A 23,033-nucleotide genomic window follows, 5' to 3' on the forward strand; every position below is an offset into this window, starting at 1 on the left:
CCTCAGCCTGGACCAGTCCACACAAGAGATCCACTTCCTGGACACTACGGTGTTAATAAGCGATGGTCACATAACCACCACCCTGTACCGGAAACCTACTGACCACTATTCCTACCTGCACGCCTCAAGCTTTCACCCTGACCACACCACACAATCCATTGTCTACAGCCAAGCTCTACGATACATTTGCTCCAATCCCTCAGACAGAGACAAACACCTACAAGATCTCTATCAAGCATACTTACAACTACAATACCCACCTGCTGAAGTGAAGAAACAGATTGACAGAGCCAGAAGAGTACCCAGAGGTCACCTACTACAGGACAGGCCCAACAGAGAAAATAACAGAACACCACTAGCCATCACCTTCAGCCCCCAACTAAAACCTCTCCAGCGCATCATCGAGGATCTACAACCTATCCTGAAGGACGACCCATCACTCTCACAGATCTTGGGAGACAGGCCAGTCCTTGCTTACAGACAGCCCCCAGACCTGAAGCAAATACTCACCAGCAACCACATACCACACAAACAGAACCACTAACCCAGGAACCTATCCTTGCAACGAAGCCCGTTGCCAACTGTGTCCACATATCTATTCAGGGGACACCATCATAGGGCCTAATCACATCAGCCACACTATCAGGGGCTTGTTCACCTGCACATCTACCAATGTGATATATACCATCATGTGCCAGCAATGCCCCTCTGTCATGTACATTGGTCAAACTGGACAGTCTCTACGTAAAAGAATAAATGGACACAAACCAGATGTCAAGAATTATAACATTCATAAACCAGTCGGAGAACACTTCAGTCTCTCTGGTCACTCAATTATAGACCTAAAAGTCGCCATATTACAACAAAAAGACTTCAAAAACAGACTCCACGAGAGACTGCTGAATTGGAATTAATTTGCAAACTGAATACAATTAACTTAGGCTTGAATAGAGACTCGGAGTGGATGGGTCATTACACAAAGTAAAACTATTTCCCCATGTTTATTCCCTTCCCCCCCCCACTGTTCCTCAGACGTTCTTGTCAACTGCTGGAAATGGCCCACCTTGATTATCACTACAAAAGGTTTTCTTCCCCCTCACCCCCCCGTCCTGCCGGTATTAGCTCATCTTAAGTGATCACTCTCCTTACAGTGTGTATGATAACACCCATTGTTTCATGTTCTCTGTGTATATAAATCTCCCCACTGTATTTTCCACTGAATACATCCGATGAAGTGAGCTGTAGCTCACAAAAGCTTATGCTCAAATAAATTTGTTAGTCTCTAAGGTGCCACAAGTCCTCCTTTTTTTTAAACTGAATAATGAATATAAAGAAATACAAAAACAGAACAGCTGCTTCATTCTCTGTACACAGTCAATCCTGTGCACTGAATGAGGCAGGGGCCCTGTGTAAAACGAACGGTATGTGATCATATAATTACAGACTGTGCCATAATGCACATACACAAGGGGGCCAAGTTAAAGTTGCACAGGTGACCTTAATTCTAGCATTTCCTGATTTTGGAGTGTTTGACCTTTGTAACCTTAATGTTTTCAGTGCAGTTTTTTCTATGTGATGTAATATACACTATGCCCTAGATAGTTGTGTGAGTTGGTATAGCCCAATATTAGGGTGGTGCAGCATACTCCATCCTCTTCCCCCCACAGTATCTGAGTCATGGCTACGGCTAATCCTTCACCTGATCCCCTTCTGGAACATAGTACACATGGGAGAATAAGTAGTGAGCTATCCTTGAGCAGTTCTATCCAGCCATTATATGGGCAAGGCATGCTGTTTACTTCTTTCCTTCTTCCCAGCCACTCCCAGGACCCCCACCTTTATGGCCAGGAAGAATCTAGCCAATTATACACACACACTATATTTTATACACAGCTAAAGATACACATATGTATTCATTCACATAAGTCTTTTCTAAAATAAGTATAAATCAGACAAGTTATTTTTTGCGTTATGCTCAGTTGCAGGCATACAGAGAAAAAATGATTCTAAACAAACGAGTAAAGAGGCAGATGTCAATTTCTTTTTTAGCTGCAAACTGACATATTCCACTGTAAATTTACACAACTAAATATATTTTTTGGCACTCTGCACTATATGTATTAGCAATAAATTCAGAGTTTGGGATTAGCAGCAGCATAACTGGTACTGCCTCCACAGTTAATCTATTCTGCTTGATTAATGGTACAGAAGGCGTAAGTCTTGATTTTTTTGTATTTGTATTTTATATGGAAGGTCTCCAATGCCCCAAGCTGTTAAACTTTGGCATGAAAATAGTTACTGCTATTGGAGCAACTAAAGAAAGTTTACAGTAAGTATTTTAATTAATTTAATCTGAAAAATCCATCATCCACAAATCAGGCACACTGAAAACAAACATTTAAATTGTTCTAATCCTATACAGTATTTTACATTCATATTTCTGGATTTACTCTGACCCAGCTGCTTAATCTTTTAAGAATCAAAATGAATCTAGGATTGTACAATTGTATGATTATTCCATGCAATACAACTTTGACTTTATTACATACTAATGGAAGAAAATTTGAGGATATCATTGTTCGAAACATACAATATTTGCTAGCATGTCAATATAGATACCTGAAGTTATAAATCTAAGGTGGAATGCTAAACTATAGAATTTAGAGAATACTTTTACAGGCCAAAAACACTGTTTTTGGAAGGGCTAGATTGCCACTAATTCAATTTTGTTGTGTAGAAAGTTTGTAATAAGACCAAAGCATACATTTTTCACACTACTGATTCACACAGAAGGTACAGATATCCTAGTGAATAATTAAACCAGGGTATGGAAAATAAAAGGTCTTTTAATAAAGACCATTAAAAACAAGTTGTTCAGGATTTTTGCTATGGTTAATAAGACGATTAACATAGTGGGTGTCTACTGCTGCAAGCCATAACTTTGATAAAAACATTTGGGGTTAAGACAGCTGTCCGATTGTTCATTCATAAAATATTCTTGACTAAAATCATTAAACTAAACCACAATTATAATCTGTTAATATGGCTATTCTATATTAGCACAACATTCGGAAAGCTTTTAACAGCCTATGAGATTTGATGACAGAACACTAAAAAGAACACTATTGTCCCAAGACAAAGACACTAAACTTAAAAAAAAAAAAAAAAATCTGCTATGGACACAAACCATGTGTCACTACATGTCACTACTTTTAAACATAGGCGTGCACAGCACATTGCATTAGGGTGTGCACCCAGGGAATTTTATTTATTTACTTATTTTTAAGGTGAACATTTATTGAATACTCAATCATAAAGGACATTATTTGTATTCATCAAACAAACTAAAGAAACTAAAACTTAACTAAAAACTTAATGTTTTTTAAATTAACAACTAAACTTTACTTAAAAAATGAGACACAAAATACCAAATGTTTGCTGTAGTGATAACCAGGCGTATACAAAGATACAGTCAATTTTCATGATCTTTATCTTTAACCAGATAATGAGCTAACCCAAATTGACCAAAACAGAGTAAGGTTTCTTCATCTTTCTGTCCTAGAGAATGAGACGTTGCTCACCAGGTGTTATGGACTTAAATTCTTCAATCACATCATTGTAATTAACTGACGAAGCCAATTCTTGTTCAATGTACAAAATCATGAGTGATTCGAGGCGCTGCTGGAACATTGTACTTCTTAGTTTGTTTTTTAACTGTGCTAGTTTCGAAAAGGCTCTTTCATGTGAACAGCTTGTAACAGGTAAGACTGCAAAGCATTGAATAGATTTGTTAAAGTTCTGGAACATGGAAGACCGATCCGATTCCTTTAGCCAATCAAACCACTCGCTGGTGGTGTTCGTAGTGCTACCTTTAGGAACAGATCCGTCATAACCCTGAAGCAATCCGACTTCAGGTTCCAGCTCATCCAAGGACACTTTAAATTTGTTGGCAATGATTCTCATATTGTCCATGCCAATGTCTAAGCTCAACAGTTTTTCCATTGCAGTCACAATTTTACAAGTCTCCTGTTCACGATTACCGGCATTGACCAGTGATTTGGAGTCTAGGAGTGGGGAAAATGAAGTTATTCTCTCCTGCTCCTCTTTTGTATCAAAGTGATGCTGGGACTCAAATGCATCATCAATACAAGTGGACGTTTCTCTCTTCTTAACTGGAGGAATCGATATATCATTCTCTACACACATTTTCACACTGTCATTGAAAATAGACTGAAAATATTCTGGGCCACTTCTCATCACAGCCAAAGAGTTACACAAGCTTTTCACCCCTGTCATTGCAGTAAGTAAGTTGAGATCTGGAGCTTGAAGAGCCTTACTCACTTTTACCACCATCTGGAGAATAAGGTGCATCATGTGAAGGGCAAAGATGAACCTGAATGAATTTAGTTCATGGATAAAGCCCCTGGCTTTTATTTTAGCGTCAGCAAGGCAAGTTGTTTCAATAATCTCTTGTAAAGCTTGTAAAATGATGGAGTAGTTTTGTTTTACAGCAGCCACTGCTTCTGCTCTGCATGCCCATCTTGTGTTTGACAGGGACTTCAAAGTCTTCAACTGGAATCCTACTTCTTGTGAAATCTTCTCCATTACTGCATGTCGCACAGGACTCCCCTCCATGAGGGCATAAAGAGAGTCTGAATAACATGAAAAAAAATCAAAGACAGTTCTGTTTTGTTTACTTGCAGTGCATGCATCTTCTAGGATGAGGTTCAAACAATGCGCATTGCAGTGTACATAGAGTATATTTCACTGTTTCTTTCTTCACATTTCATTTGAACTCCCACAGTACGTCCAGATGTAGTAGATGTGCCATCAAAACAGACACAAAATGTTCAACTGGACTATGTTTTTCATTGTCAAAATACCGAACCACAATGGACATCTGTTCATGGTGTCCACAGTCAGTAGTGTCGTCGGCAATTATTGAGACCATTTTTCCATTTAGTGAAGACACAATCTTTTGTTGCACAACGTTGTGCAAGGCTACAATTAAATCATTTTGGATGCGATTACTCTGATAGGTAGCGTTTTGAGGAGATTGTTGCACATACTTTGCCATTATGGGATCATATTTTTGGAGCATATTGACACGATTTAGAAATAAACCTTTCTCAAAACTGTCAGCTTTTTCATTGTGACCCCTGAATGGTCTCCTACTGTTTGCTCAACACAGAACAATGTCAATCAGTCGCTCCACTACCCTTCGGTTATGGCACAGTTCTTCTTCTTGTTTAGACAGATAAGCCTGCTTGCTCTCATCCAACAATAGGTTTCCCCTCATTAAAACTTGACCATGAAGAACAGCTCAACACATGATTTTTTGACAGTTGGCGGTTTGTTTTTAAAACATTTATTAGCCCTATGCCAGTTTCTGAATCCCTTATCAATGAATGCTGGATCAGTGTGACCTTTGTTTGCTGCATCATTAGAGGAGAGGAAACGGCAGTAAAAGCAAAATGCTGCGTTCTCTGATGGGCTATATTCTAACCACCTATACTTTTCATACCAATCGGACTAAAAACTTTTGTTTATTCCCTATTTTACTTCTAGGAAACATACTCAATCTAGGCTGATAAGGACCTCTAGATAATCAAGACTGGCGTTCTAATCTATTTTTTGGAATATCACAGACCGGCTCGTCAGATGGAATGTTTGATGGCTTTGAATAGCAACTACACTGACCTGAACTAAGAGACAAAGTCTGTTTCTGTTGGTCATTACTCAGTTTATTGCACGCACTGGAACTGGTGGTGGCGGCATTATCTTCATGTAAGTTCTTAACCGAGGAGTCCGAGGTATTTGCACTACTATCAGCACATTCGTTATAATTCAGTTTGTCTGCTCCTTTTCTTATATTAACAACAAACCGATCCATATTTTAAAATTAAAAGGGGGTATCATACCATTGAATTAAAACTTAAAGCAACGCTTGTTATGCTATTTCAGTAGAGTACACGCGACAAAGATTACAAACACTGTAGACACTGCGCTGGGCATGCCTGATGCGGCCGCTTATATAGGTCAAAGAATTTTCTAGAATAGTAGTCAGAGGGCGAGGGGAGGACCAATGGTAAAGTGGCGCTGCAGTAGTGGGGATGCATGCTGCGACTGAACGTGGGCTTTCTATACATTTCTACAACATCTATATTAGGCAATTGGGTGCTTATTGCATAATACAACATAATACCATCAGAAATTCCTAGTTGTGCAGTTGTATCTTCTAGACTGAGCACTGAGTCCCACTGGGTAGATAGAAAGATTAACCTAAATCTATACAGAAGCCTGTGGAACCCCATAAGATTGGGTCCCTAAACCATGAACTATTAGAACTCATTTACAAAACTTTTCTTAAACATTACATTAATATATTGTCTCATACTATAGACGGGGGAAAGGATTGGTCCCCAGCTGGAGGGAGGCAGGGGCCAGGGGCAAGAGCACAGTGGGGCATGGGGGGAATTGGTCACCAGCTGGAGTGAGGTAGGAGTCAGGGGAAAGAGGAGCACAATGGGGCATGGGGGGAGGATTAGTCCCTGCTGACTGGAGCAAGGCAGGGGCTGGGGGCAAAAGCACAGCGGGGCGGGAGCTAGGGTTGGTCCGTGGAGCAAGGGAGGGGCTGGGGGTAAACTGCAAGTGCAGCAGGGCTAAGGAAGGGGTAAACAGGATCCCCCCCACTCCTGCCCACATAAAGTGGGTACCTACCTTCTCCCTGGTTCTAGCCCATTCTGTCTGTCTCTCTCTGCACCGAGCTGAGGGAGGGGGTGCACTGAGTACAGGGCTGGGGATGCAGGGTCTGGGAGGGAGTTAGGGTGCAGGAGCAGGCTGGGGGTTGGGGTGAAGGGTCTGGCCAGGAGCTAGAATGAGGGAGGGGGCTCAGGGTTGGGGCAGGAGGTTGGGGTGTGGAGCACTTACCTGAGGCAGCTCCCATTTGGTGCGAGGGGTGCAGGTGGATATGTGGGCAGGAGGGCACAGGAGCTCCCCGTGTGCTGCTCAGGGTGTGGATGTTGGGGGGCTGGGTATGTGTGGAGGAGTAGGAGTCAGAGCTGGGTTTGTGGGGGGTGCAGGAGTCAAGGCATGAGGTGTGGGGGGCGCTGGGTATGTGTGGAGGTGTAGGAGTCAGGGCTGGGGTTGTGGGATGCAGGAGTCAGGGCAGAGGGCTGTTGTGGGGGTTGCTCCCAGCCCTCTGCCCTGAGCGGTTCACAGCAGGGGGCTGGAGAGGGTATACCCCGATTCCACCGCCTTTCCCAAGGCCCTGCCCCCACCTCTTCTCCACTTCCTCCTCTCTCTCCCCTCCCGCCCCCACACATAGCTGATTGGGGGCAGGTATAGAGTGAGAGGAGGAGGGGCGCTGGGGGAAGAAGCAGGAGCTTGGCTGCCGGAGCAGCAGGACAGAGCCTGGGGCGCACAGCACCACCAAGCTTCTGCCCCCGCAGGGGAGAGCAGGGGCAGAAAAGAGAAGCCAGGCCAGGGCCCACCCTACCCCAGACTCCCCCGCCCCCCATCTCCAGCAGTCCGGCTGCCTTTTTTTTTTTTTTTTTGCACTTGGGGCTGCCTTGATTAGGGTGTGCCTGGGCACACCCCGTGCACACGCCTATGCTTTTAAAGTAAACTATTATGCCAGACAAAAACTCAGGTTTTTGTTTGTTTTGGTTTTTGACAGGAGTTTCTAAAAGTAGGTAAAATAATTGAAGTGCATTTCCTTCTATGCCTTAAGTTTAGTTTAATTAAATTACTAGAGAATTTACTTATGATAAATATATACGTTCTACTCTTACAGTCCCATCTAGTAAATTACCGTCAATCAGCAGCAGCCTATATGCCACAATAAGAGACTAAGGAAGCTTAAGATGCGACACAATTGTTAAGGAAAACTAATGACAATATTAGTTAAAAACTTGTAACAGCAAATATGTAGATGGATATTTATTTGCTTCAAGTTTCTAAACTACACCTATAGGTGCCCATACAATGTTCTGCCTGTCTATCCCCATAAACTAAAAATCACCAACCAAATAATGGGTTGCCCATCAACATACCACCTCAGCCAACCACCTCCTCAACAGCCTTGGAGAGCAGAGGAAAAAGAGGGTCTTACCAAAAGTTAACAAATCAGTGCACTGATAGACTAAGACAGGGGTGGGCAAACTACGGCCCAGGGGCCAAGTCCGGCCCTTCAGATGTTTTAATCCAGCCCTCAAGCTCCTGCTGGGGAGCGGGGTTGGGGGCATGCCCCACTCCGCGTGTGCTGGGGCTCCCGGAAGCAGTGGCATGTTCCCCGTCCGGCTCCTATGCGTAGGGGCAGCCAGGAGGCTCCACACGCTGCCCCCACCCCAAGTGCCACCCCTGCGCTCCCATTGGCTGGGAACCACAGCTAATGGGAGCTGCAGGGGCGTTGCCTGCAGACAGGGCAGCGCACAGAGCCACCTGGCCAGAGCCTGCACCTCTGACCCCCTTCCCGCGCCCCAACCTCCTGCCCCAGCCCCATCCCAGAGCCCGCATCCCCAGTCGGAGCCCTCACCCCCTCCCGCACCCCAACCCCCAATTTTGTGAGCACTCAGGGCCTGCCATACAATTTCCATACCCAGATGTGGCCCTCAGGCCAAAAAGTTTGCCCACCCCCGGACTAAGATGAGAGTTCCAGTTGGATTGCCTCTTCTGATTTCAACAGTAGCTGTAATATGAAAGCAACCTCTGCTTGCTGGGGCTTTGGATCAAGCCTTTTTTCCCTTTTGGGGACTGCTTATCCAATGGGTAACATCCAAAAAGCATCTCAAGTAAAGGGGCCTGGAAAATGCTGTCCTTTGTGGACACCTGAGCAAAGTCAGTGTTCTGCAATGTAATATAACTAGGGCCCTACCAAATTCACCGCCATGGAAAATGCATCACAGACCGTGAAATCTGGTCTCCCACAGTGAAATCTGGTCTTTTGTGTGCTTTTACCCTATACTATACAGATTTCACGGGGGGACCAGCATTTATCAACTTAATAACCCAAAAGAGAGTTGTGTGTGTTTGGGGGGGGATGTCCCAGGGTTACTTATGCACTGCCTTCAGAGCTGGACGCCTGGCCAACAGCCACTGCTCTCCAGCCGCCCAGCTCTGAAGACAGCGTCCCACCAGGAGCAGCGCAGAAGTAAGGGTGGCTATACCATACCATGCCACCCTACACTTACTTCTCCGGCTGCCCAGCTCTGAAGGCAGCAATGCAGAGTGGTGGTTGCTGACTGAGGACCCAGCTCCACAGGCAGCAGCTCTGCCTTCCGCTGCCCCCAGCTCTGAAGGCAGCGCCGCCACCAGCAGCAGCACAAAAGTAAGGGAAGCAGTATCGCAACCCCCCTACAAGGACCTTGTGACACCCCCCAGCTCCTTTTTGGGTCAGGACCCCTACAATTACAACACCATGCAATTTCAGGTTTAAGTAGCTGAAATCATGAAATTTACGATTTTTAAAATCCTATGACTGTGAAATTGACCAAAATGAACTGTGAATTTGGTAGGGCCTACATTTAACTCAGAGTTTTTTCCTAGGTCCTTCTTTTGCACGTTCTGTTACTGACAGCTAGAGCTGGGTGAAATTTTTCAACCTAAACTTTTTTTTTTTTGCGTGACAAAAACAGATTTGGTGACAGTCACACATTTCAAAAAGTTCATGTTGATTTTGCCACATTGTTTTGGTTAAAAAAAACAACAACAAAAAAAACAACAAAACCTCCCCCCACATTTGAAATTTCAAGCATTTCAAAATGAAACGTTTTAGTTTTATTATTCAAAGTTATTTTGTCTAGAAATTGTTTAATTAAAAACATTAAAGATTAAAAACATTAAAGATTGCCCAAAAACTAAACAAAACCTTTTGTTCAACCCAAACTAATTTTCTTTCAAATGTATGATTCACCACAAATTTTGAAAAAAATGGTTTTCAGTTCTCCTGGAAACTGAAATTTTTTATTTTTCAGAAATGACAGTGAACCAAAAATATCCTATATTCACACAGCTCTACTGACCACCAACATCCCTACTGAAAAGGGAGCTGCGATGAAGCAGGTTGGTTGGAACAGTTTGAGGTACATGTGGTACATCTTTGTTCCTTGCCAAATGACTCACACCAATGTCTATTCTAAACAAAATGTGTGTCAGTCTATAAACCAGCCTGGTGGGACTGCAAGAAGCTTATGGTTTAATGTCTCACTCCATGATATACAGTGTTATCCTGCCCCACTGAAGTCAATGGGAGCTTTAGCCGTGACTTCAATGGGTACAGGATCAAGCCCATAGCAATAAGCTACTTTCCTTTCCTACACCTTCATCCAATTCCTATTAAATTTTAGTGCCCTACATTTCCTAATACTGACTTCTGCCCCCTCCCCACCTCTTTCTCCTTGCTTATAAATTTGGTCTCGGGGGAAAAAATAAAAAGACCATAGTACATGTTTCTTCTTTCAGGGCACAAACAAAAACTGGCACTAAACATGAGTGTTCTAATACCTTCCTCCAAATTACTTCCCTCCATCATTGTCCTAGGATGATTAGTAATGATTTTATCTTGCAAGCTCTGAATGAACATTAACTAATCTTCACAACACTCCTCTGAGCTAATTAAATATTACTGTTCCCATTTATTAAATAGAGAAAGACCAAGAAGATAGAATTTCTAAGGCTACCCAACAAGTCAATCTCTCTCAAGCTCTTCATCCACTGAAGTAGTTCACCCTTGTACTATCCCTACTGTGATCCTAGTTTACTCTTTTGTGCTGAGCCATATCACAAGTTTTATTAAAGCCCTTATAAGTTTTCTGCACTTTAACTTCTCATTCTTTTAGCAAACTAATTCTGTCAGATTTTCAGAAACTTTCTTCTTTTTGTAAATATACATTATACTGAACAAAATTTCCTCCAGCCAATCAGAATGCTGGAAAGTTGACTTACTCATTAAGAAGTGCTTTAAAAACAAACAAACAAACAAAAAACCTACAAAAAATTGAAGGGTCAATGCCAAATCACATTTCAAACAAATTTCCTTCACCATTTTATCTAAACAGTACCTCAACATCTTAGTTTACTAAATTGAAAAGAGTGAAATATTAAACAGCAATTACATTTTGATTCAGTCAGTTTCACTTTCAAGTTCTCTGCTGCAATATTTAGAATGCAAACAGTGCTGAGGAATGCTGGCTTAAAAACAACATTTTCTGCTGTCTTAAATAAAACATAAGCTCTTTGAGGGAAGATGCTAATGATCCTGTTCTGTAAACTACCTTGCAGTTTTGGGCACTGTAAAAATAAATACATAAGAGCAATAATAATTGATAATTGTGATGTTAGGCATAACAGAAGCTCATTTTTATAATTTTGTTCAAATTTGACATAAAAGCTCAAGTTATTTATGAACATACAAGCAAAAATTGCCTAAACCCATTTACCACTAAAAAGTAATAGATTAACTAAAACATAGTTTTCCTGTATATTTCCTATTTTCTGATTAGCTGCACCAAGCCAGCAGTGCTGAGATCTACCATGGTGCTGTCCTAGAATCCGTCTGGAAGATGAAAGAATCCAAGTAGGTGTTTTAGACATTTTAAAATCTTCCTCTCTCAAACACACACCTGGATCCATAGCAATGTCAGGAAAACACACACTTTTTCCAAGTAATGGTGCATAACCGTTTCTAAAATGAATACTGTGGCTTCAGTGAGTTTTCCTAGCTGATGCAGAGACCATTATTGCAGAACAAACTTGAATTCTATTAATGTTCACTTAACTCAAATTGTAACTTTGGATCCCTAAATGTAGCTCCCAGAATACTGTCCATGTGGTACAAGTGTAATAAATCTTTAGTCTCCTGAATCTTCTCTGCATAATTTCTTGTATCTTTCATTCAGGTTAGTTCCTCAAAGCTTCTATCTGCAACTAATTTAGTACTGAGAAAATGAGGTACTTACTTATGGCAGTACTATATTATATCAACGTTAGTTCATCAATGGTGTTTCCAGAAATTTCAAATCGGTTGCAGCTCTCCTTGTCTGAAGAATTCTTGAACGCAGGAAGTAGATGTCCTTTGCAGAGTGCGTCAGACATTCTAATCTTTTGGCCATTGCTTAAGAAGAGTAGTCAAGCATGACTTCTTGTGTTTGCTCCAAGAGATACAGGAGACAGGTTGATTGCCGAAAGTATCCCAGCTTGTACATATTACAAAACTCTAGATCAGTGGTTCCCAAACTTTTGTTCCGCCGCTTGTGCAGGGAAAGCCCCTGGCGGGCGGGGCCGGCTTGTTTACCTGCCGCCTCCGCAAATTCGGCTGATCTCGACTCCTAGCGGCCGCGGTTCGCGGCTCCAGGCGAATGGGGGCTGCTGGAAGCTATGTCCCCGCTTCCAGTAGCCCCCATTGGCCTGGAGCTGCGAACCGAGGCCACTGGGAGCCGCGATCGGCCGAACCTGCTGACGGGCCGTAAACAAACCAGCCCGGCCCGCCAGGGGCTTTCCCTGCACAAGCGGCCGAACAAAAGTTTGGGAACGACTGATCTAGATTAAGCCACATTATGAAGAGAAACCTAAAAAGAATATCGACAGAGTTCCCTAATTTCATGCTCATGGATGTGACATTTTCCAGATTTTCTTCAAGATTTCTTACGTTTCCCTTGATATATAGCTGAATCCAGTATCCTAAATGCTCGTTAGCACTGAGGTAAAACTTTTGTTTTGTTTTGTAACTGACACAGTGTAGACTTTCAGTAGGCAGACTTCATGCACTCTCTCTTGTATGTACTTAACTCTGCATGCACCACCTTCCTTCCTTGTGTAGGTGTTCTACATTTTTAATTTAACTTCCAGGCTTCCATTCTCAGTGTTGTGTACCCATTCACATATGCCTGTAACTATATCCCCCTGAATATTCGGCACTCCCTTGTTCATCCACAATGGTATTCTTATGCACAACAATGCGTTGGAGACTTGTAGCTTTGAGACTCAGCTATGAATCACAACACAATATACCCTGCCAGCTAATCTAAATCAGGAACTTTCAAGCAGGAACCAAATGTAAGAGACAAAAACTTTAAGCAAAAGCATGAAGATCGTGTTTCTCTCTGGCCGAGTGTGGAGGTCCTGGTAGATCGGGTCTCAACCACAAGCTTGGCGTTGCTATCTCCGCAGCCTGATGGATTCCGCGGCTTCAAGCTCCCATCAATTGTTGGCTCTTTTACTGGACACGATTAACATTAAGCGGGAAAAAACTCCGGGCTCTTCTTCTTATTAGACCTGTGATCCCTTTCAAGGAACCTGTGAGCAGGTGCGTCCATGCCGGGGCGGGGAAGAGGAGCGGCCAGAGACCGGGTGAAGAGCTTATCCAGGAAATAAAGTTAACTCTGGAGGTAAAACTTTGCTGTCCTACGGGAGGCGGGGAGGAGGGGCTCCAAAGGCTGCAGCGCCTCAGTTAGATACTGACAGCGCAGGGCTCTAGCAACAGGCGGCGGCACAGCCGGAGCAAAGAGGGGGCAATAGGACGCGAGTGGCTGATCTGCTTTTGCTATTCAGGCCATTAGATCCAGTGCCCGTGAGTTCCCCGTTCCCCATCCCCAGGATTCGGAGCCAAACCCCAAAGCACGGGCTGGCTTCTCCGTCTCCGCAGCTGGGACGTTACAGGCGCCCCGGGGCCTCCCCCTGCCCTTCTCTCCCTGGCGCAAGTTTACCTTCGGGTTGGTGATGAGCTGGTGCTCGTCCTGGTGCAGCAGCGCCCTGGAGTTGGACTCCGAGTTGTTGACGTAGATCTGGAGGCAGGGGTACAGCGAGGTGCCCTTGCAATCCGTGCCACACGTGAACGTGCATTCAAACATCTCCCCGATCTGTTGCACCGAGAGCACCGTGCAGTTAGCAGCTTTGCCTTGCAAATCCTGCAAAGCGGGGTTGAGCCAGCAGAAACCCAGGATGAAGAGCGACACGATGCCGGAGACGATCAGGAACAAGCCGAGCCGGATGCTTTTGTCTTCGGCTTCTGTGTACTCGTAAGACACCCTGATTTTCGCCATCTCCCCCTAGACCACCGGCAAGCGCTGCCCCAGCCTGGCAGCGAAAACAGCAGAGGGTGTGAGAGGAAAAGGGGGCGATCGGGGTCAAACTCTCTCCACTCCAGCCAAGCTCCCCTCAGCTGGGGTCCGGAGCTCCCCTGCTGAGGCGAGACGCCGCCGTGCAACTCTTCACTCCCGCCGCATGGTGCGGGGCGGAGGGTGCCCGTCACCAGTGCAAGCCCCCTCCTCTTCCCCCCGAGCGAGAGGTGTTTCCCGTTCCCCGGGCCTCTCGGCCTCTCCCTCCGCCAATGATCGGCGCTGGCTGGGAGCCTGACAACATCTGCCGGGAGATAAACCGCTTAGCGGGAGTGAGCTCGCTGCTCCCCCAGCAGCCCCTCATGGCTGGGAGACTCGCCCGCTCAGAAGTGACCCCGCTGATCCGCGGCAGCCGGTTGATCCTGCCCCCGAGCGAGGCAATCTCCTCTAGGGACAGCTTGGCCCGGGATTATCTGCCCCCGGAGACGTGTTCCAGGAAGCGCCTGATCACTGCTCCGGATTAATGCCATCGAAAGGCGCTCCTGAGCGGGGGGAAACGCCAGCCCCGCCCGGGGGAGGGCGGCGGGATCAGCGCCGCACGCGAGTGGGTAACTCGCTTGCATCCAGCCCTGCGCCAGGAGGGGCCGCTGGGGAGCCGACTCAGCCAAGACACGGTTTTCATTCAGGGCTCTGCTCGGCGACGGTGCCGGGCGGGCTCAGAGCCCGGCCCCGCCCCGCCCCGGCGCACGTGTGCCGAGCGCTCCCGCTGGAGCGGGACCCCGCTTCCAATCCCAGCCCGCGCCTCGGCGCGAGCCCCCGAGACCGAGCGGGCCCGGCGCTCACCGCGGCGGGGCCTGAGCCCGGCCCCCCGCGCAGCGCGCGGCGGCAGCTTGCGCCGCTCCTCAGAGCCCGGGCCCAGAAACCAGCACCCTCGCGCTCAGTGCGGGGGCGGCCCCCCCTCGCCTGGGCCTTCTCAGTTCTGAGCCCTCGAGTGGCCCGAGCTGGGAGCCGCCGGCCTGCCCTGGGCCAGGCAATCAGCGTGGGTACGAGAATGTCTCCCCCCGGGCGCCGGGAAGACGCTGAGCCTGGCGCCTAATCTCAGTGGCGCGCCTAGGCGGTAAAGCGGCCAGCTACCTAAACCGACCCCCGCAGGTGGCTGAGGGCGCTGAGCTCTGTCGCCCGAAGCACGTTGAGCGGCCCGCGGCCCTTGCACACGGTGCTTTGGAAAGAGGCTGAGGCCTGGCAGCACAGCCAGAAGCACAGGAGCAGGGTTTAGTACGCAGCGTTGGTCCAGGCCAGCACCCCACACTGGAAGAGCCTCTGGGTGGCGACCAGGGTGCGAACTTTGGCTGGGCATGTTCCTGGAGGTTTCATCACATGACATAGTCTTTAATTCTTGGAGACTCCAGGACAATCCTGGATGGGATGGCAACCCTACTGGTGGCACTCCTGGCTGGGCAGAGGGAGCAGGAGAAGGACCTCCCGTCTGTAGGGGGAAAAATAAACCACAATTGTGGACATGCCCCCTGCTCTTCACCTTACCTACACTCAACATGGAGAGGGGGAGAGATCAGAGCTGCTAAGCCAAAGGTTTTTTTTTTCTCCTCTCACACAGCCACATAGGCATTGGTTTGATTTTCTAGTAGCCCAAACTCAGCTTCAAAGATTAAAATCTTTTACAGGCCTGTACTCAGAGCACAGCTGCAGGAATGGTAGAACAACACTTTAGACAATTTTTGAATGTCTTAATATCATTCTGTCCACCATCTGTCACCCACAACAACTCCACTACAGAGCAGATTGCCTGATGTAACTGGTAGAAGTAGCAGTTACTGTTTTTCAATAACCGGGCTTCAGCTTTACTCCAATTTGTGAGATTAATTATGTCCTTTGCATCAGAAAGACATTGTAAAAGCAAAGTCTTATTCAATTAAGTTAAAAAAAATGATCCTGCTGAGTCAATGTAAAGTCAGCAGGAGAAACATTTCTATTAACAAATCTGTTCTAGTCCAGCATGTACTCTACGGGAAAACCTAGCAACCAGAGTTGAACATAGGTTGTACCCTGCCAAAAAAAAACGTGGCAGTCCAAAAGCCTCGTAAATCAAGGACAACCATGAAATAAATTCATTGGCAGCAAGGCCCACAAAGACTAGGAAAACCCAAGTCCTGCTAAAGAAATTACTGCTACAGTAAATTTTAGCAACCGTGTGCATTTGAGTGGCTATAAACAGAAGTGGAATTTAAAAAGTGATTTATTTTTGCATAATATGGTAGCAAAACAGCAAACATTTATCTTCTTGACACCATTCTCTGTGTCAAGTTATCTGGAGTTGCAAACAACCTTGAGTGACAACCTCAGGGCAAACTGCCAAGAAGCAAGGCAGAGACCACAAACTGGTGGTGTGTTCTATATTTAGATTTCAGTAACCTAACCAAGTATCAAATGTGAACTCCTCAAGCACTACAACAGCTTTACCCTGGAGTTCCAGACAGGCCCAGGCAAACCTGCCTTTGTGATAGATGATCCCTTTTTATACCAAATATCACAATAATATTCAGTTTACTCACAGTCCCAAAGGACCAGTCACTTACCCCAGGTCAAGTGCACCCTATGTCTCACCAGACAATGTTTGTAGTCAATCCTATAATTAACTAAAGGTTTATTAACAAGGAAAAAATGGGAGTTATTTACAAGATTAAAGCAGATAACCATACACACAAATGAGTTACAGTCTTAGGTTTCAAAATGTAATAGAAGCAGCTGTAATGTGCAAGCTCTATATGACCTTTAGGGCTAACCTATGCTAAACAGCTGGGGATCCCTTGCTTATGCTTAGAAGTCTTGCCCTCTGCCTGAAGTCCAAGCAGCACAGGGATAATTTCTTCTTGACAGGGATTTGTATTCCCTTTCCCCCGGTCAAACTGATAGGATGGTTTGCGCAGATCCCCTCTTCATGGGTGTGTGGGGAGCAATAAACAAAGTCCTTTGTCCACTGATTTTCTACACTGGTTCATCTAGTGTCTATAGGACTTCCTTTGTTGAGCAGGAAATGGTCCCTCTTGTGATAAACTAGTATTTCACGCTTGGTATTACTTCCCTCCTGACTGTGGGAGTTTCCATTTTCATAGCAAACACTTTTATAGTTACAGAGCAAAACATTTAAATATTACCTTATAACATGTTATACAGATATTATAAGTGAGATTAATGCATGCAGCAGCTCATCAAACATTTCACGAAGTCCAAACACGTCTATAAATTTAATAACTGTTTTATCAGTGCTAACACACAGTTGAGCCAGATGGTTTCCAGCTATACCTTAATCAGCATTACGTGAGGCCTACAGACCTTGGCATGAGCTGGCACCTGGTCTGCAAGTGTCAAACTCTGCTCCTTCCTCATGCAGTATCTTCAGTGACTGCTTGGTAAAAAGTTTTCTGGGTGATTATGGGTGCATGCAGACTAGCAAAAAGAGTAGTTATGGGGTACATATGCAAATTTCATTCTAAGTGCAGTCAGATCTAGTGTTTCCGATTAACATAGCTTTATGGTCACAGAGAAAAGTAGCTGCCCTAGATGGGTCCAACCCCACTGAAGATCCAGTTGTTAAATAGAGCCTGCTAATAGAGTCAGTGAGGCATCTAGGGTAGCAAGTTCATTACCCTGTCTCACTGGCCACTGCTTGTTCATGGCATTCGCTTTCAACCCCATACAGTTTATTGCAGTAGTTGATCCCAAAAGTGACAAATATGTGGACTACTGTGGCCAGGTCGATAGCAGAAAAAGAGCAGTCTCATGCCTGGCTGCAGATATTGAAAGGCGCTTCTAGTTACTGGTGGCAGTAAGCAGTCCTTCTGGACCCCCAAGACTCCATCCACACTGGTGCTCAGAGGATGGACATCTTTGAAGAAGGGTAATGTTACAATTAGGGCCAGTCCTTGAAAACACTTTTCTCTTTCCACTATCACCTCCTATGTCTTCCCTGGGTTTAACTAATATGGGTTTTACTGTTACTCAAGCACTGGCAGTGTTGAGTAACGGGGCCGTGCCTGATGTGAAGTTACATCATCAGTACCAGCAATATGTAGAAGTACATACAAGCTTCTTCTAGGGGATTAAATATAGATGTTGAATAGGAAGAATAGGGGTGATTACTGCAGGACCCTAGGAGTGGATGCTCTTGAGGTGAGGAAGTAGCAGTCATCACAAACCTCTATGGTATGCGTCTCCCTAGGCACATCTGTACTTACACACTACTACAATAGTATCTGTACAAAATATGCCTTGTGAGGTGACATATGAAAGTTAACACCATGCTGGTTATTAATATAATTGTAAAATGCATGTGTTAACTGTGACAAAGTTCCTGCTCTACGTTGGTGGGTCTTGCGCTTATTGGTGGATTTGTTCGCCTTGGAGTTTCACAGCAGCCCTCAGCTTGGCCATTTTTCTGAACCCACAGTCCAGGTCGACGACTCCTGTGTCTGACCAGGAGTTGGGAGGATTTGGGCGGTACCCGGGCCCACCCTCTACTGCAGGTTCCAGCCCAGGGCCCTGTGGAATGCAGCTGTCTAGGGTGCCTCCTGGAACAGCTATGTGACAGCTACAACGCTCTGGGCTACTTCCCCATGGCCTCCTCCCAACACCTTTTTTTTATCAGCACCACAGGACCTTCCTCCTGGTGTCTGATAATGCTTGTACACCTCAGTCCTCCATCCGCGTTCTCACTCTCAGTTCCTAGTGCCTCTTGCTCCCAGCTCCTCACATGCACACCACAAACTGAAGTGAGCTCCTTTTTAAAACCGAGGTGCCCTGATTAGCCTTCCTTAATTGATTCTAGCAGCTTCTTGATTGGCTGCAGGTGTTCTAATCAGCCTGTCTTAATTGTCTCCAGAAGGTTCCTGATTGTTCTGGAACCTTCCCTGTTATCTTACCCAGGGAAAAGGGACCTACTTAACCTGGGGCTAATATATCTGCCTTCTATTACTCTTCTATAGCCATCTGGCCCGAGCCAGTCACATAACATAATATGTGAAGGTTATGAATTCCCTTGGTATGATCAGTTGGGCCACTAGATGATCAAGGTGCTAAAGGAGCACACAAGGAAGACAAACCCATTGTAAAGAAGCTAAATGAATTCTTTACATTGGTCTTCACTGCAGAGAATGTGAGGGAGATTCCCACAGCTGAGCCATTCTTTTTAGGTGACAAATCTGAAGAAATGTCCCAGATTGAGATGGTAGTAGAGGATGTTTTGGAACAAACTGATAAATTAAACAATAATAAGTCCCCAGGACCAGATGGTATTCACCATTGAGAGTTCTGAAGGAACTCAAATATGAAATTGCTAGAACTACTAACTGTAGCATGTAACCTATTGCTTAAATCAGCCTCTGTAGCAGATGACTAAAGGGTAGCTAAATTAGTGCCAATTTTTAGAAAAGGCTCCAGTGGCAATCCTGGCAATTACAAGTCAGTAAGTCTAACTTCAGGGCCAGGTAAATTAGTTGAAATTATAGTAAAAATAGATCAGACTCATAGATGAACATGGTATGTTTAGGAAAAGTCAACATGGCTTTTGTAAAGGAAAATCATGCCTCACCAGTCTAGTAGAATTCTTTGAGGGTGTTAACACGCATGTGGACAAGGGTGATCCAATGGATACAGTGTACCTGAACTTTCAGAAAGCCTTTAACAAGTCCCACGCCAACGGCTCTTAAGCAAAGTAAGCAGTCACGGAATATGAATAAATGGTCAGTTTATAATGGTATGAATAAATGGTCAGTTTTCATGGAGTGCTGTTCAACGTACTAATGAATGATCTGGAAAGAGGTGTTAACAGTGAGGTGGGAACGTTGGAAGATAATACTAAATTACTCAATATAGTTAAGTTCTAAGCTGATTGCAAAGACTTACAAAGGGTTCCCAGAAAACTGAATGACTGGGCAACAAAACAGCAGATGAAAATCCAGGTTGATAAATGCAAATGCAGGTTGGAAAAAATATTCCTAACTACGCATACAAAATAATGGGTTCTAATTTAGCTGTTACCACTCAAGAAAGAGATCTTGGAGTCGTGGATAGGTCCCTGAAAACGGCTGCGCAATGTGAAGCAGCAGATGAAAAAAGCTAACAGTGTTAGGAACCATTAGGAAAGGGATAGATTAGAAATCATCAAAATGCCACTGTATGAATCCATGGTACACCCACACCTAGAATACTACATGCATTTCTTCTTGCCCCATCCGAAAAAAAGCTATTAGAATAGGAAAAGATACAGAGAAGGGAAAGAAAAATAATTAGGGTTATAGAACAAATACCATAGGAGGAGAGATTAAAAAGAGTGGAATTGTTCATCTTAGAAAAGAGACAACTAAGGGGGGGATACAATAAAAGTCTATAAAATCATGAATGGTGTGGAGAAAGTGAATAGGGAAGTGTTATTTATCCCTTCATTTAACCCAAGAACTAGGGCTCACCTGATGAAATTAATAGATAGCAGGTTTAAAACCAACCAAAGGAAGCACTTTTTCACACAACACAGTCTACCTGTGGAATTTGTTACCAGATGTAATGGCCAAAAGTAGAACCGGGTTTAAAAAAGAATTAGATACACTCATGGAGGATAGGTCCATCTACTGGCAAAGATGGTTAGGGATGCAACCCCATGATCTGGGTGTTCTTAAACTTCTGACTGCCGGAAGCTGGAACTTGATGCCAGGGGAGGATTACTGTATAATTACCCTGTTTTGTTCATTCCCTCTGAAGCATCTGGCGCCAGCCAGTATCTGAAGACAGGATACTGGGCTAGATGGACTATTGGTCTGATCCAGTATAGCCATTCTTATATTACTAAAACATGGCTAAGACAAGACAGCCTAGCCTAGGTAAAGGTGATAAACAGGTCTACCCTAGACAAAGGAATGTGGCTTTACTTCAACTTACATTTTAGCAGTAAACAAAACCATTGAGCTGACCTGGCAGGGGCTCTCATGATCCTGAACTTGAGACACAGAATTAACATGGCTTCTGTACCCCAAAGAGACATACGAGACTGAATCCCCAGAAGGCCTTCCTAGTTGTAAAACAAAGAAATTCCTTCAGGGATATAAGGAACCGAGAGAGACTCCATCTTTATCTTTGACCTCAGGAGACAAAGAAACCAAGCAATTTGATCTCTGTGATGCATCCTGGCCAGTGAAAAGCAGGGAAGGAGACTAGGGGATGAGAAAAATCTCCTTGAATAAAGACGGCATCTTGCTAGGTTAAATTGTAGTCTTTTAGATGTATGTTTTCACTTTTATTTGGTTGGAACCATCTCTACCTTTTTTGCTTTTGCATGGTATTCTCTTAATCCATGTTTTTTTAATTAATAAACTTTTACTTTTGCTCAGTGTTGTGTTTAAAGTATCATGTATATTTACCTCAGTTAAATTAATAAACTGATCTACTGACTTTATCAGAGCAGCAAACTTAATATCTTCTGTGAATGCACCATATTGCAGAGAAACATCTGGAGTTCACTGATTGTTACTTGCTAGGCAAGGTTTGGGCTGAGAGAGCCTTGAGGAGTTTGCTGGGGAGACTGGGTTGCAAGGAGCTGACACACTAATCTCCAACAGATCTCACACTTGCTGAGGCACAGCAGCAATTCAGTGGTTCACAGCTCTTGGTATCTTCTTGAGCGGGTTACAACATGAGACTAACAATCAGGGCCAGCACAATGTGATTCTTTCTACCCTATCAAGTCATCCAGTCAACCATGAGGTTTATGGTCATGATCAGCACCATCTTAGTGCTGTATCTGGTCTGAAATCCAATTCAAGGATCTATACTGTTAACAGATTACCTGTTTGAAATGTGTTCTTCAGGAGCATTTCAGTCACTTATGCAGAATATGGAAGAGTAGACAGGGTGATAAATAATTATTTGCCTGCAAACACCAGATTTTTTGAGGGGGGAGGAATTGGACATTTAAAGTTGGCTCCATAGAGTGCCCACCCCAACATAAGTATTGATCTGTTTGCAAAGGGCATGGGGTGTTTTCAGAGATCTATTGAATAGCTCACCAATTTACAATGACCAAACATTGCCTAAAGATACAGCTGTGAAAGAGCATGCTCAATTGTCTCCTACCTCACCTGTTCTGATTCAATAGCCTTTAGTGTAGGCAGTTATATACAAACAGAGCAGTAGTAATTCCAGAGCAGAAGCGGAGCTTGCAGTTCTTCAGGTGACTTGTACATTGGACAAAATACAGAAGTAATGAGAATAAATGTGGAACAGCAGTGTCGCTGTTCACTGTCACTTCTCTCATGGGGCGATGCTCAACTTCAAACCTTTACAAATAAGTTGATCCGTAAGTTCTTAAAATGTTATATTCAGCAATATTTGGCACAAAGGCTATCAAGAATCTACTTTTGTGATATGAAGATAAATGCTATTGAATATTATCCACAGTTGCACCACTGCACTCTTTATCTGGAGGTTAGCTCCTGTATATCAAATACATGTTTATAATCAAATATTTTTCAGGAAAATTACGCCAACCTTAGGTGTGTGGCTTGCTGTCTTTAGTTCTTCATACTATCTGCTGCCATCTATTTTTATATTTCTAACATGCTCCTCATTTTGGCCAGTTTATCATCATCCGTCCCCTGCAATCATTCTGCACTGTTAGCATTTTGGGGGATGGTGCGCTCTTGCGAACCACATTGCTGCTCTTTGTGCGCAAACATGTATAAGTAAAATACTAAAACATCTTACAATGATTCTAAACCTATGTGATCTACATCCAGCCCTCTGGTCCCTAACAACTCATTTTTTACCTCATAGGTTTATTACCTGTCATGTCTACCTTTCAAAAGGACAAATGCTGACAAATTCTTTGTTCCTCAGCCTCCTGATTACCTCATTACATCGTGTTGTTCTTATATGAAAGCATGACTAACCCTCCCCCTATTAGTCTTCTCCTTT

The 23,033-nt window shown here is 44.4% G+C and overlaps 1 protein-coding gene across 1 annotated transcript in view; it reads right to left on the reverse strand.

Annotated features, from left to right (window-relative positions):
• Positions 1-14,807, reverse strand: part of KCNMB4 (potassium calcium-activated channel subfamily M regulatory beta subunit 4) — a 33,658-nt gene extending 18,851 nt beyond the window's left edge. The window contains exon 1 of the mRNA XM_073331347.1: positions 13,704-14,807. Coding sequence (XP_073187448.1) covers positions 13,704-14,039 — 336 coding nt within the window. The 5' untranslated portion in view covers positions 14,040-14,807. The remainder of the gene's footprint in view (positions 1-13,703) is intronic.
• Between the last annotated feature and the right edge of the window lie 8,226 nt (positions 14,808-23,033).

The sequence above is a fragment of the Lepidochelys kempii genome, chromosome 1 (genome assembly GCF_965140265.1).
Source record: "Lepidochelys kempii isolate rLepKem1 chromosome 1, rLepKem1.hap2, whole genome shotgun sequence".
NCBI lineage: Eukaryota > Metazoa > Chordata > Testudines > Cheloniidae > Lepidochelys > Lepidochelys kempii.